Below are 15,119 nucleotides of genomic sequence, written 5' to 3' on the forward strand. Positions count from 1 at the left end.
ACAGGGCCAGCTGCGGGTGTTGTAATGGGTATAAATATTCCCATAGTGGCCAACGCTGGCTGATCCAGAGCAAGGCAAAGAGCCGTTATATTGGAATGATTCTACACTACTGAAGTCAATGGAAACATGGGTGGAACATGTTGGGCTCATCTCTGTATTCTTCTCCATCACCAATCTTAAAATATTGTCCAGATGAACTGGCACAGATATGAGAATCTCATGTTTCTTAACAATGGCGTGCATCGGGAATAACTTCACGGATGTTGGTGAAATTAAACAGGAATAATGCTGGCGCCAAAGAAAGGAGAATCATTAATATGAAGAGTCCTGCTGTAGTTGTTAAACCTTATGTTTTACCATAGCATGTAAAAGGTCCCATTCAGGAGTGGGACCCCATCACACTGGTGGCTCTATAAAGACAGACTGTTTCCAGTCTGGAGCAGTTTCCCAAGGAGGGGAAGGGTGCCTAAATTTTGAAAACCTGAGATCACGAGAGGCAAGCTTGTTCAGACAGTCAGCAAAAGACATCAGCCTAGATCTCCTGCTCCCTTTTGCCTTTAAACATTGAGACAGCATCTTATTTGCATATAATTTGCACTAAAAACCATGCTAATATCGGCTTATATTTGCACTGCAAATCTGTAGCTACCTGTATGTGCTCCTTTGTGTTCATTAGGAACGAAAACCTGCTGCTGACATGCCTTGTCCATACAGTTATCCCAAATTACGTTTTGGGCCCGCCCCAACTTCAAGGCCAGATCAGAAGTCTCTTGAGTCCATGCCTGTCTCTCCTGTGGCCATGCTTGCACAGCAGCAATCCTACCTGTTTGTGAGGATAAACATTGATGTGACACTTGATACATTCTTGTCCCATGTTCGCCCAGGAGTTGCCACTCATCCATTTTCTCTTGCACTTGGGGCATTTGTATTCACCAAAGCAGCGTTTCTTGCCCTGGTATGGGGTCAGACCTTCTCCTTTTGGACGAGCCTAAATTGCAAAAAGGAGAAATAAGTACAAATGATCAGAGAACAACCTGAGAGAGAACAACATTTAATCAGGAAGTTCCTATCAGTTGGACATGGTTTCCCTCCACAAATGGTTAGTCAACAACACACTTCTGTTCTGCCAGTTCTGAGGGATCTAAATAGAGGTGAAGAGCTCACCAGAGAGCTCTGAAATGACATTAAAAGGAGTTCTATGGTCAGCAACTTCTGCATGTGCTGCTTTGAGATCAATGCCTATCTCATTACAGAAGGAGAGCATCTGATGACAACAGCTCGACAACTTTCCAATCCTGTCTCCACAGTTTTATTTTAAATAAAACTCTTTCATGTCCAGCAGCCCCGGGACTGGGAGGCTGCTGGATAGTCAAATATTCTGGATAATAGAGAGGTATACCTAGCAACACATAACACTAAAGAAACACAAGATTAGATATTAAGAAACAAACAAAAATGTCTGCAAAGTACTTTATTTACCAACAACATTAGTACTGCACACTGTAAACATACTGTATTTGCTGCATTTGTTTGCATTTATTTTTACCGTACTGTACTTATGGAACCCATAACTAGAATTTCCTTATGGTTCAAATGCCAGTTATTTGAGTGTTCCAGATAATAGAATAATGGATATGAAAGAGTTTTTACTGTACATGACACCAAACCATGCTTACGACTGTTCTGTACCATACATCCTCTACGTTAGTGTTTCTTAAACTATGTTCCAAGGAACACTGGTGTTCTGTGAACAACTCACAGGTGTGCTATGTTTGGAAAAAATAATTCTGAGTATATATTTTCCATTACTAAAACCAGATACAATTTTACTTCTTCATTGCTATGATAACTGATTAATTACTTCATTTTGTTTTTGCTGTACATGTTGCTGTTTGTTTGTTTGTTGTTTTTGAAGAAAAAATTCATAAGTGTTCTGCCAAAAAAATATTATTGCTTGGTGTTCCATGGTCTCAAAAAGTTTAAGGAACACTGCTCTATGTTATTACAATAATGGTTTACATATCCTCAGCACCTTGCATTCACCAATACCAGAGCACTTGCAAAACAATAATTGAGAGAGGGGATCGCTCCCATTTTATAGACAGGTAAACTAAGGCACAAAAGCTAAGTGAATTGCCCAAATACGTGTAAAGAGGCCAGGGCAAAGCTGGAGTGCCACAAATTTGAACTCCCAGATTGCTACTCTTAATTACTATAAGTCAGTATTACCTACCCACAGTATGTAATATATCTTAAGCATGAATAAAGTCCCTATCGCAGTAGTACCTAGATAATAAAGACCACTTTCAAAAATGGGTGTCTAACCTTAGGCGCCTAATTTTAGCACCTAAATAAATTGCCTTATATTTTCAAAAGTGCTGAGCACCCAGAAGCTCTCATGGATGGTGCCCTAAATGGTCCTCAATCTTCAGAGGGGCCGTTAGCCCTCCACTCCCAGTTGACTCATGGCCTCTCAGCTGACCCTACAAACAAAGGTGTCAATTATTACATAATGCATATTTTATCCCAGAGATGCTGGGTTGGGATTTGCAGTTTACTTTGTACAAACTATGAAATGATCAGCCATGGGTACAGCTAATTCAAACTCGCTACTAACGCTGGATGGGATTCGTCCAGGTGGCCTAGCAGAGGTAGGCTCCATTTCCCATAATCGAACCTGCATCCATTCCCCACAGCTGTCTCTATTTGCTAGCTGTAGTTAGGAAAGCTTTAATGGTGTTTGCTAGTCTGTATTCATTCCTAAATCACCCCTATAAGAAATCCTTTATGTTAATTATTTAGTTCAAACAATACACTGCTAAATTGGCTAGGGCTTGTTCAATGGCAGGTCACTATAATTAGTTGCTGAAAGGGATTCTCTGTGTGACAGGGATTAGGATTGTTCCCCAGTGTTCTGACCATGCCATTGATACCTGTCTTACTGATGCCTGGGTCTCCCAACCACCCTGCCCTGCTGGGCCAGATCCTCTGGTTTCCCTCAGCCAAGGCAGATTTGGGATTATTGTTTCCCTGCCAAACAATGCAGACACTGAACCTTCAGCTCTGGGAGGATGCAGTTCTAGAGCACAGCACCTAGCAAACCAACCCCCAAAAGGGATCAAACCCCCAAATAAATCCAGCTTTTCACTGTGTAAAAGTTTTGCACAGTGAATGCTCATCAGGTAAGCTCCCTTTACCAATGGAAGAGAGAGATGAACAGTGGCTGCTTCCCCTGGTTTTTTTATTATGAAGTATGAAAAGTAGGATTTAAGTGGTTGCAAGTAAAAATAGATCAAAGTAAGTTACTAAACTAAAATGAACAGAAAACATATAGCTAGTTCTCATTCACTCAGGGTAAGTCTACACAGCAAAGTTATTTCAAAATAACTTTGCTAGCATCTATACAACCCAACTACAAATTTTGAAATAGCAGTTGGTTTATTTTGATATAGATATACCTCATTCCATGAGGAATAGCACCTACTTCAAAACTGTGATTTTGAAATAGGGGCTGTGTAAACAGCGAATAGAGCCTATTTTGAAATAAGCCATAGTGCATCCAATGGCTCTGTTTCAAAATAAGCTCCATTGTGTGTAGACACACTGTTTTGAGATGAATGTTGGCCACCTCTACCCTGACCCTCCCTTTCGAAAGGGGCACGAAAACGAGGCTGATCAAAAATGCAAAGTAGGCCTTGATTTGCATACGTAGTGCCTCATTTGCATAATGGCAGCCACTTGCTGTTGTGGAAGTGCTGTTTTCAAAAGCCAAAACAGCCATGTAAATGGGTTCCTTGAAAAGGAAGCCCCCCCCCCGCCTTTCGAAAGAACCCTTCTTCCTAATTTTTTTCAGGAAGAAGGGTGCTTTTGAAAGGGGGGGCTTCTTTTCAAAGGAACCCTGTCTACATGGCTGTTTTGGCTTTCAAAAATGGCATGTCCAGAATGGCAAGTGGCCATCATTATGCAAATGAGGCACTGAATGTGCAAAACCACACCTCATTTGTATTTTTGACTGGCTGCATTTGCATGCCATTTTCGAAAGGGAGGGGCAGTGCAGACATGGTCGTTGTGTGTAGCAGCTTTATTTTGAAATAAGCTATTCTGGAATAGCTCTTCCAGAGTAGCTTATTTCAAAATAAGGCTGCTGTGCAGAAACATGTTACATGCAAATTCTTACCCTAAATAGTTGTTCTTAATTCAGGTCTCAGTTTCAAATCACAGTTGGTTTTTTACTCTGACTTTGGTCTCCAGCCCCTCAGAGTTCTTCAAGTATCCTCTTAAGGTGTGTCAGGCAGTTTTCGAGGCCAGCCAAAGACAAAAGAGGATTGTTTCCCATTGCTTATATGGACATTACCCCAGGGTGGGGATCCTTTACTTTACATCCCCCTTCCGTGGAAAAACACCAGGTTCAAAATGGATTTCAACACTGGTTGGTATAGTCACATGTCTTTCTAGCACCAACCACCACCTGGACTTACAGGACAAACAAGGTTGTTTATAGGCTGTTTGGTTGATCACCAAGTCATTAGGCTTCCAGGGCACCAGTAATGGCTCTTGTTTGCACATTTAAAACTATAAACAGCCTCAAATGACGTATTTCTAACTTCACATACAAAAATGATATATCTACAAACACAGGATATACAGATTCAGTGGGTTGTAACATTACAATTAATAGGTTACATGAGGTATTTTGTTTAAAGCATCTTTGAGTTGTGCATATTCATATTCACAAGCCAATTTGCATGAAGCATGTGGGTAACCGTCACACTCTGATAACTGTTCATGTGGTTAGGTCACAAATTACAATTATTCCCTTCATTTCATGACTCAGAACAATGAGTAGAAAACAATGATAGAAATGTCCATTATCTACAGCATTTAGATCCACATGGTTTCCATTTTAGATGTTTGTTCTCCTACCCCAAGTCCTGGAAACAATGAATCATGTTTCTCTGTGGGACTGGCAGCCTGATAACTACCTCATTGCCTCTCATAATGGTGTTTAGACTTTTGCCTAAGCTTTTAACTTTGCTTGAAACCCTCTGATGGATTCGAACAGCCACAGAGTAACTCAAATGTTGTAGGCAACATACTGCCCAGGAAAGAAAATGTGGGTTCAGTAAAAATAAAACTTCGGCAGCTGTGTACAGAATCTGTTTGCTTGTGGCCTCCTCAGTAGAAATCGTGCACTGAAGTTTGAGAACCCCTGATCTTGTGTAAGGTGGGCAAAATAGGGCCTGCAGGCTGGATTCATCCTGCCAAAAATTTTCTGCTGGCCTACCATGAAACTCCGGCCTGGGGCTTGAGGAAAACGTCCTGTGGTCCAGCAGGGTGCTCAGACAGGCTGCTTGCCTGTTGCAGCCATAGCCATGCTGCTCCACCCCCAGCACCATTGTCACAGCTCTCATTGGCTAAGAACTGGCCAATGGGGAGCTGCAGTGGCAGTACTCGCAGGCAGTGCACAGAGATCAGCTAGCCAGAAGCTTTGAGCATCATGAGGCCACTGTGGCATGCAGCCTGAGTTCCCTGCTGCTCTGCCAGCTGGGAGCCACCTATGATAAGTGCCTCCCAGCCAGAGTCTGCACCCAGCACCCCCATCCACACCGCAACCCCATGCCCACATCAGAACCCTCTCCTACATCTAAACTCCCTCCCACACCATGTAGGCCCCTCCCCTGACCCAGGTCAGACCCCTCTCCTGCATCCAAACTCCCTACCAAGCCCCTTGCCCCATTCTGTACCCCAGTGCTTGCTTGAAACTCCCTTCTGCCCCCAAACTCCCTCCCAGACACCACACCTCCTCCATTAACATAACAGAAAATTGTGGTCTGTGACCACATATTGAAATTTTGCTCCTCCCTCCGCAACTATTAATGGCCTCCCCCGCTCTCGTGCATTTCATAACTGCAGCTACAGCCAGGGCCAGGACAAGGACTGCTGATGACCCTGAAGATTAGAACTGGTGTGTGAGGAACTCAGTGAAACACTTGTCTGCATTGTGGCTGGGCCAAGTCTGTTCCAGTGGCTTTTTTATTTTGAGAAGCACCACAGTTCACATCAGAACTGTTTGAACAGGGGAAGGAAGCTGTGCTCAGTGCAATGATACAGGTTCTCTCCGTAAAAGAATAAATGGACATAAATCAGACATCAGGAACGGTAATTACAGAAGCCTGTAGCGGAGCACTTCAATCTCCCTGGACACTCAGTGGCAGATTTAAGGGTGACAGTCCTGAAACAAAGACATTTCAAAAATCAAATGGAGGGAGAAATCTCTTGAGCTGCAATTCATTTGCAAATTTGACTCCATTAACCAAGGATTAAACAGAGACTGGGAGTGGCTCACACCTGACAAAAGGAGCTTCTCTGCCCTAGACGTTAACAACTCCCCATTAGACTGACAATGGGCCATATCCCCCTGTCTTATCTGACCTGTTTTTTTCCTCTCTTCATACATACTACAGATGATGGGCCTTTTCCACCCTGACTGAATAGACCTTGTCAGCTCTGGCCCTTCCTTTTACTGGGACCTCATTCTTTAAATATGCCTCTGAAACCCCCGCCCCTCCACCTCATGCATCTGATGAAGTGGGTCTTTGCCCACGAAAGCTTATGCTCCAAAATATCTTAGTCTATAAGGTGCCACAACATTTCTTGTTGTTCTCGAAGATACAGACTAACATGGCTACCTCTCTGATACGTGCTCAGTGCAAGTGTCCAAGGCTGATTTTTTCCAGGCAAAAGGGGCTGCCGACAAAGGAGTTTTTTGACTGGAAGAACCATGTCTACACTGCTTGAGTTATGCTGCGAATATGCAAATTACCCTCATAAACATGCACATTAGCCATGCTGCAAATACACTGCTGTTTTGCATTTTGAGACTGCTTACTTGTATCAAACTGTCGGCACTAGGGCTCAGTGTAGACACAGCCCAAAAAGAATTCTATTGCTTCAAACCTTGCAATATCCAGCAAACCCTCCTGATCTTAGGGAAGAATCAGAGGCAGTGTCTATTCTACCATAGCCACCCTGTTTGGTATTAAGTGTCAAGTGCAGCAGAGCCCTCCCATCTTCAAGTTGGTTTATCCTGCTGGTTTGCTCAGACAGGCTTTGCATTGGTTGTAAAGGAGTGTGTGCAACCCTGTATTCTCACAAAAGGTAACCAGATGTCCTCCAGGAGGTGCTGAACATGGCTGGGACCTACCCACACCAACTACCAAATCCTGGACCTGCCCACATCAAGTTCAGCTCAACCCAGTTTGAGGGGATGAGAAACGGGGATGCAAGGGCGATTGGCAATTGATGTTGTATGTGTCACAGCCTGTAGTGCATCAGAATAAATACAGGAGCATAAAGCCATCTCCATGCTAGCTGTAGCAATTCTCCAGTGTGGTCCACAAGTATGGTTTCTATCGACAATTATGAATGGGGCCAAGAGGGATTTTTTAAACAACTTTAATCAAACAACTTCAAGAAAACATTCACCACTAGCCACACACCACACCCCCAGAACACTAACCCAGGAACCTGTCCCTATAACAAACCTCATTGCCAGCTCTATCCACATATCTATACAAGCGACACCATCACAAAACCTAACTACCTCAACCATACCACCAGGGGCAGGTACATCTGTACAGCCATTAACATGATATATGTCATGAACTGCCAACAATGCCCCTCTAACATGTAGATTGGACAAAACAGACAGTCTCTGCACCAAAAGATTAATGGACATAAATCTGACACCAGGAACTGAAATACACACAAACCTGTAGGGGAACACTTTAATCTCCTTGAACATTCAGTAATGGATTTAAAAGCAGCCATTCCTCTACAAAAGAATTTTACCACAAGGTTACAGAGGGAGGCATCTGAATTGGAACTCATTTACAAGTTTAACACTTCTGTCTTTGGCCTGAATGGAAATCTTAACTATCCTACACATTGTGGCTATGTCTACCTAGAGAATTTTGAAGACAAAACTGGGGTTTTGTAGACAAAACTCGCAGAGTGTCTACACGTAAAATGTGTTTTGTTGACAGAAACTGTTGAAAAAAAAGCGGTGTACATGCTTCAGGGACCCCTTTTGTCAACAGAGCAGATCAAAAAACTGATTCGATTTCATGCGTATACTTGATCTGTCGACAGAAGTTTTGGAGGAACAGCTCTTCTGACAGTAACTTCTGTAGACAGCTCCTTCTAGGTTAGGCGTAGCCTGCAAGGGCAGTTTCCCCATCTTTGCTATTCACAGGAATGAGATAGACCCCACTTAATTTACTTCATTAAGTGGTCCTACTTTTGACAGGTAACTTCCTTTTTCCTTCCCCTCCCACCTTCTCTGCTATATAAACCCTAGATTCTGTATTTCCACTCCAAACCCATCTGCTGAAGTGGGTTTTACCCACAAAAGCTCATGAATTAATAAATGTGTTAGTTTCTAAAGTGCCACAGGACTGCTTGTTTTTGTTTGTTTTTTATTATTATTGTTATTATTATTATTATTATTATTATTAATTACCCCACTGGCTTGTGCAGAACACAGTTCTCTATGGCTTGAATCCACAACAAGCACAGTTACAAACTGTGTTAAAACAACATTATTAGACTGTAACCAGGTTTGAAAATAGTACGGGAGGTCAATATTGTCTAGCAGCATCACCGATACTTCCACTGCTTACTGAGCTCTCCGAAGATTTTTAGGGGTAAATTAGGGCTAAATAACAGCATAGAAAACTAAGACCCAGGACTGGTGCCTGTAAACAAAGTTTATGGAAACCTGGGAAATTTGGTCACACCCATGATAGATGGTCGGCCAGCTAACAAAAATCACGCCGGATTAGGTATGTTGCCAGACGAGAGAGTTCTGGATTAGGAAGGTTTAACCTGTATCAAAGGCCATGAGTCTGGGGTCTTTAACTGTATTGTTTTTAATGCCCTACAGTCACTGTTCTGAAAATATCAGGACAGCAATAAATTAGAAACTAAAGAAACAATTCATGAAAGAGAGCAAAAGCATTTTTCTGGATTCAAAAGGCTGAAGACTAGAGATAGAAATTTTGTAAGTAATTTTGTTGGAATATTTACATCTGCCTCTTCCAACACAGGGGTTCCTTAAATTGCAAACTCAACAGACAAACAAAACCAATCTTTAAATAGAATGTCTGCATGGTGCATGTGTCAAAACTAGCATTGGACTGTCCTGGTAGATGTATTCAATTGTGCATTGACATCTGATATTTTGGTGTTTCCTCAAGTTTCAGTGTGTGTTGTAGCAATGCCAGTAAATCTTTAGTTATATTCAAGTCCAGGCTCAGTAAATATTCTGCTCGTACAGAAAGCTTAACTGGCAGCTCTGCCCCAAAAAAGTGACTTTGCAAAACCCAGCTTTGTGGGAGAGCATATGTATTCTGGCTCAATGATTTGGATGGCAAATGTACTCATGTTGCAAATACAAGAGGCTTCTTCTGACTACCACTCCTGCCGACTTTAAAGTGGGCTTAGTGAAACTTGGTTCTTTCCTTCCCACGCACTGTCATGCATTATATGGGTTTTGTGGACTAAGTTAAGGCACCAGTAACCCCACTGCCTACATGAAGGACCAGTTCTTATATATGTATTTGTAACTAGAAGAATTACCCAATGTTGCCCTGGTTTTCTACATTTAAATCGTTCTGGAGGTGGGGCTGGGGATGAGGGTTAAATATGCAGGCTGCGCCAGGGAGAGAAGACTACCCCAGCTCTCTCTCACCACAGCAGTTTGGGACCAGGTGAGCAGTGTCTGTCCATGGCCACTGCGGCAGTCACAGCTGGGAGAGGGGTGCATGCCCCCCAGCTGGTGGCCAGACAGACAAACAGACACACAAATAGACAAATGCTCTGAAATATATAGTAGATCCCTGTTCCCTTCTCTACCCTACCCCCTACTGACCAATGGGGTTATAGCTGTGGCATCCCCACCTCTGGCCCCTTGCTGCCCCCGTGGGCATTCTACAGAGGGACGGAGGAGTGGCACTCAGGTTTTCCTGGGCTGCTGAGGGAGCACCCCCCCCCCGGCTCCCACGGTTATTTGTTCCTATGATAGACCTCGTTACTCTCATGAGACATTTTCCAAATTAAGCTTATGGGTCCACCATTCTGGGAAAGGGGTTGTTTTGCTTGCACAGTTTCTCAATGTTCAGGTCCAAGATGCTCTGCATGGGTAACTGTATGTAGAAAAAGCAGGTGCTTGGCAGCTTGGCAGGAAACCTGAACGTGGCAAGAACTCTGGGACTCCAGGTTCCCTGGATGATGGAGATTGTGAGTGTTGTGTTGCTTCAACAGTTGCATGTGTGTGCAGTCCACTCAGCACAATCCATCCTGCCTAGTAGGGAAACAGAAGGACCACATGACTAGCCTGACCCTTTCTACTGGTAATGTTTCTGAAGAGAAGTTTATCAGAGAGAAAACCTTGATGGTTTTTTACTCTCTTGCGTTCTTCAGCGTTGCAACACTTTTTGTGTCTGAGATCAGACAACAATGGTAACCTGCATGAACTGACCTGACTGACTGCTAAGCTGCTAAAATAATCAGCTTACTTGGCTCCCATGAAATCTGACTGACAACTGTAAGGCTGTGTCTACACTAGCCAAAAACTTCTAAATGGCCATGCAAATGGCCATTCTGAAGTTTACTAATGAAGCGCTGAAATACATATTCAGCACCTCATTAGCATGCAGACGGCCGCGGCACTTCGAAATTGACGCGGCTCACCGCCACGCGGCTCGTCCAGACGGGGCTCCTTTTCAAAAGGACCCTGGCTACTTCGAAGTCCCCTTATTCCTATCTGCTCATAGGAATAAGGGGACTTCGAAGTTGGTGGGGTCCTTTCGAAAAGGAGCCCCGTCTGGATGAGCCGCGTGGCGGTGAGCCGCGTCAATTTCGAAGTGCCGCGGCCGTCCGCATGCTAATGAGGTGCTGAATATGTATTTCAGCGCTTCATTACTAAACTTCAAAGTGGCCATTTGCATGGCCATTTCGAAGTTTTTGGCAAGTGTAGACATGGCCTAAGTGTTCTAACTCAGAAGATTAAAAACAAAACTGGACACGAGGCCAGAATTGCAAATTAGAAGCATTATTGTAAAGGGAAGCTCTGTGTGCAAGGGAAACTATTGAACAGCCATGTGTAAATGGGTACTGGCCTGCACACAAATTTAATCCTCTGATTCTCGGTCTCCTCTGATCCAAGAAAGAAGATTGAGAATTAAATGAGAGGAAGAAAAATGATACTGACCACACAAAAGAAGCTACCATTTTGGGGATCTGTTTATGGAAACATCTTTTTTAGGCACACTTAATTTGATTGGATCCAGAGGACTTTGTAGTGCGGTTTGAATCAATAGATTGTTGCGAAGCCACAGGCTCACTGCACTCAAAATTCCTGGTAGAAGTCAGGAGTACTGTGTGTACAATTCTTTTGGGAGGGGGTCCAAGATACCTTGTGAGATTTCTTCTGATCATGAGGTTTCATAAATCATTTCTTTGTAGACTCAGCCAGGACGTTTTTCTTGAACATGAGAAGCCCAAGTTATTTTTTTGTCTTAATGCACTTTAATAACAAATCATGTGCTATATATTTTTTTAACCTGGGCAAGTTTTTAGGGTTAGGATTTTCAAAGGAGTTTAAGGGAGTCAGGCAGCGCTAACTCTCACTGAATTTCAGAGACATTTCCACTTAGCCAAAGAATCATCCTACACTTAGACCTGGATATACATCTGCACTGTTGTTCCTCAGGAGCAGTGACTGTGACAGTAAAGTGCAGGTCATGAGGTGAACTGACTCTAAAATGAATAGAGCACTTTAGAAACAATAATCAACCAAGCTTTATGACACATTTGGGGTGTGTCTACACTAGCTGGCTACGTCGAAGTAGCCAGCACAGCATCTACACGCGTCGTGTGCTATTTCGACGTTGAAATCGACATTAGGCGGCGAGACGTCGAAATTGCTATTCCCATCCGAAGATGGGAATAGCGCCTTACTTCGACGTTCAATGTCGAAGTAGGGCGTGTGTAGGCAATCCGCGTCCCGCTACTTCGAAATAGCGGGGTCCTCCATGGCAGCCATCAGCTGATGGGTTGAGAAACGCTCTGTCCAGCCCCTGCGGGGCTCTATGGTCACCCTGTGCAGCAGCCCTTAGCCCAGGGGTTCTGGCTGCTGCTGCTGCTTCAGCTGGGGGTCCATGTTGCTTGCACAGGGTCTGCAACCGGTTGTCAGCTCTGTGGCTCTTGTGCTGTGCAGGTCGAGTGTGTCTGGGAGGGGCCCTTTAAGGGAGTGTCTTGAAGCTTAGCTGGCCCCTTATTTCGACAAGGAGCACTTGTGTGTGTGGACACTCTGCGTTTCCTTCCAGGGCGGCTCCTTTCGACGTTCTCTGTCGCTACTTTGACATTGAACATTGATGGCACCAGCCCTGCAGGACGTGTAGACGATACGCGTTGAAGTAGCCTATTTCGATGTTCTTACGTCGAAATAGGCTACTTCGACATAGTGTGCTGGTGTAGACGTAGCCATGGTGTTGTCTCCATTTCATAGATCAGGAAATATAAGTTACAGAAATGTTAATGTCAAAAGGAGTGTTTCATGATGGGTTGTTTGGATTTTAGGTCACCAATTTCAGACCCTCTTCAAATCCTGAGCACTCACAACTCCAAATAAAATCAGTGGGGGTCTGCAGATACTCAGTGTCTTGGAAAATCATGACTTTTGTGTCCATAGCTGGTCTCTCAAGAAAAAAAAAACACTCCAATTTAGGGCCTGCATTGAAAATTTGGCCTCAGTGACTTATTCAAGGTCACCCAATTTGGAAACAGAACCAGGAAATGACCCCAGAAGCCTTGACTCCAGTGGTAATTTCCTGCTTTAATCACTAGATTACATCTACTTTTGTTTTATTTTTATTTTAGCCTTTGGGCTATCACGGCTCCTCTGGGTCAGTCATTTCAATTAATTTGCTGCCAAAGCTACAGTATTCTCTGCTGGCATTTTGATATTGTTTTTTAATGGATGTTCAGAGTTTGATGTTGTCACAGATATTATCTTCCTTCCCGTATCTTCGGTTTCCTAAATGCTGCACCGAAGGAAAGTTGGATATTCAAACAAACAAATAAGCCAGCTTTCTGCAGTTATAAATAGCCTCAAGAAGTAGTGACAGCAGCAGAGGCTCCATTACAACCCCTTCTAGTTTGGTTCAAGCCAAGCTGAAGAGATTGACAAAACAATATGCAAGTGTTCACAAACAAGCTTTTGTGTGAAGACCAAACCCAAATGTGATGGTCTTGATGGGACGCTATTGAGAGGGGACCTGGGACAATCACTTTCAGGGTCTCTTGCTCGTTAGTACTCACATTTCTTGTCCCTAGGTTGTGCTGGGAGCAGGGCCTTGGAGTCAAGAAAAGCCTTCCAAGAAGCTGAATGCTCCCTCACGTCTGCAGGGCTTATGCCTCTGGGCTCATCCCTCCATGCCAGAGAAGTCTCTCAGCCACAGTCCAAAGGCAACATGCAAATGACTTGCCTGAAGCAGAACCCAAAGCTTTTCCTTAGCCAAGGGCCAAGAAGAGGAAAAAGAAACACATGCCTGTGCTTCTCCTCATTGGACCTTCTTGGCTTGTTCTAGCCCAAAGCCCCCTCCCAGTGCTTAAACAGCAGGGTTTGATTTCCCTGGATAGCTGACCTCTAGTTTGCTTCTCTCAGACTTTAGTTTTCTGTAGCTCAATGGCGTGAACAGTGTTTGGAGCAATCCTTTCCCCACCTCATCCCATAGCATTTACAGAGCACCAACAACCGTTGCATCCAGACACATAACAGTGTGAAATTAACCATAACAATCTTCCACTTGGACTTTGTTTTTGCCATCCTGTGGTTCATTCCAAAGGCTTTAACTTCTCTTCCTGCTTTTTCTCTACTGTTAAAGATAAGTCTCCTGTTAAAATGCAGCTCCTGGTTTGACCTGGCTACATGTAACTAGCACTGTATCCCATCCCATCTAACTGTGCCAGATATGCCCTCTTCTCCCCCTCCTCCCGGGTAATCTGTGGCACGGTTTCTGTGTTTGGCTGTAAATGGCATATCTGGAATCTGAGCCATGCTACAGCTGTTAGACTCCAACTGTGCTTGAAAATAATTCAAGCCATTGCCTTGACAAGGCTCAAGTATTTTCAGCTGTCACCCATGTGGGTGACTGGGAAACTTGTCCCAGGCTTTAAGCCTGATTTGCTAAAAAGATACACTCCTGAGTAAATCTCCAAGTCTTTACCCTGGAATCTGGCTGTTTCCCCATGCAGTATCTAAAGACACCATCATACTAAAACTTCAAATATTATTTAATGTTGCGCTCCAGCCTAGGCTGCATCTCAACAGCTTCTGAGCATGAGGGACATTTGGATACAAACTCTGATAAACAAGTAACAACCACCTTGATGTCCGTGTGTTGCCACCATTCTGGCTAGAACCCTAGACTGTGCCATATGACTATGGCCCCTTTATGCTGCACTGGCTTAAGGACTTCCAGGGAATTCCCCTGGCACAGAGGATTCCCCTGCTAGCAGAGTTGCCAAGACAGCACTGTACTACTACCACTCTCACTGCCTCAGCAGAAGGAGCGATTCCTGCCTGCCAGATGGCTCCTTTGGTTACAGGCACAAGTTAGAGCAGCTGCCAAGCTGTTCTCACTACTGACGGGGCTGAGCAGGGCCATAACTGGCCCTGAGATCAGGGAATTGAAAAGATGTAGCAAAACCATCTTGCCTGCTCCCCATCTGGTCTTCTCCCAGGTAGCGCCTGCAGCCCAAGAATCTGGCCCGTTGGCTCCTGACACTTCCCATCAGCCGACTTGTGACAATGTTTTCTCCAGGACAGTGGTTCACAACCTTTTCATTAGCGTGGACCCCCAATTGTCGTACCCCGCCCAAGCCATTTGAGGACCCCCATCAAAGCCGATTCTAGCCGCTGTACATATACTTCATTAAATGAAAAAGGAAACGTAAATAATTAATGTTTTAAACAATGAAGACTCATTTACGACATCACAACAATTGGATTGCACATGTCACCACAACAAATTACCACAATGATTGGGCCTTCA

The 15,119-nt window shown here is 44.0% G+C and overlaps 1 protein-coding gene across 1 annotated transcript in view; it reads right to left on the reverse strand.

The window, feature by feature from the left end:
* Positions 1-15,119, reverse strand: part of ZCCHC24 (zinc finger CCHC-type containing 24) — a 174,551-nt gene that overhangs the window by 20,485 nt on the left and 138,947 nt on the right. The window contains exon 3 of the mRNA XM_075000066.1: positions 824-988. Within this exon, the coding sequence (XP_074856167.1) occupies positions 824-988 (165 nt within the window). The remainder of the gene's footprint in view (positions 1-823; positions 989-15,119) is intronic.

Source organism: Carettochelys insculpta, chromosome 7 (genome assembly GCF_033958435.1).
Source record: "Carettochelys insculpta isolate YL-2023 chromosome 7, ASM3395843v1, whole genome shotgun sequence".
Classification (NCBI taxonomy): Eukaryota; Metazoa; Chordata; order Testudines; family Carettochelyidae; genus Carettochelys; species Carettochelys insculpta.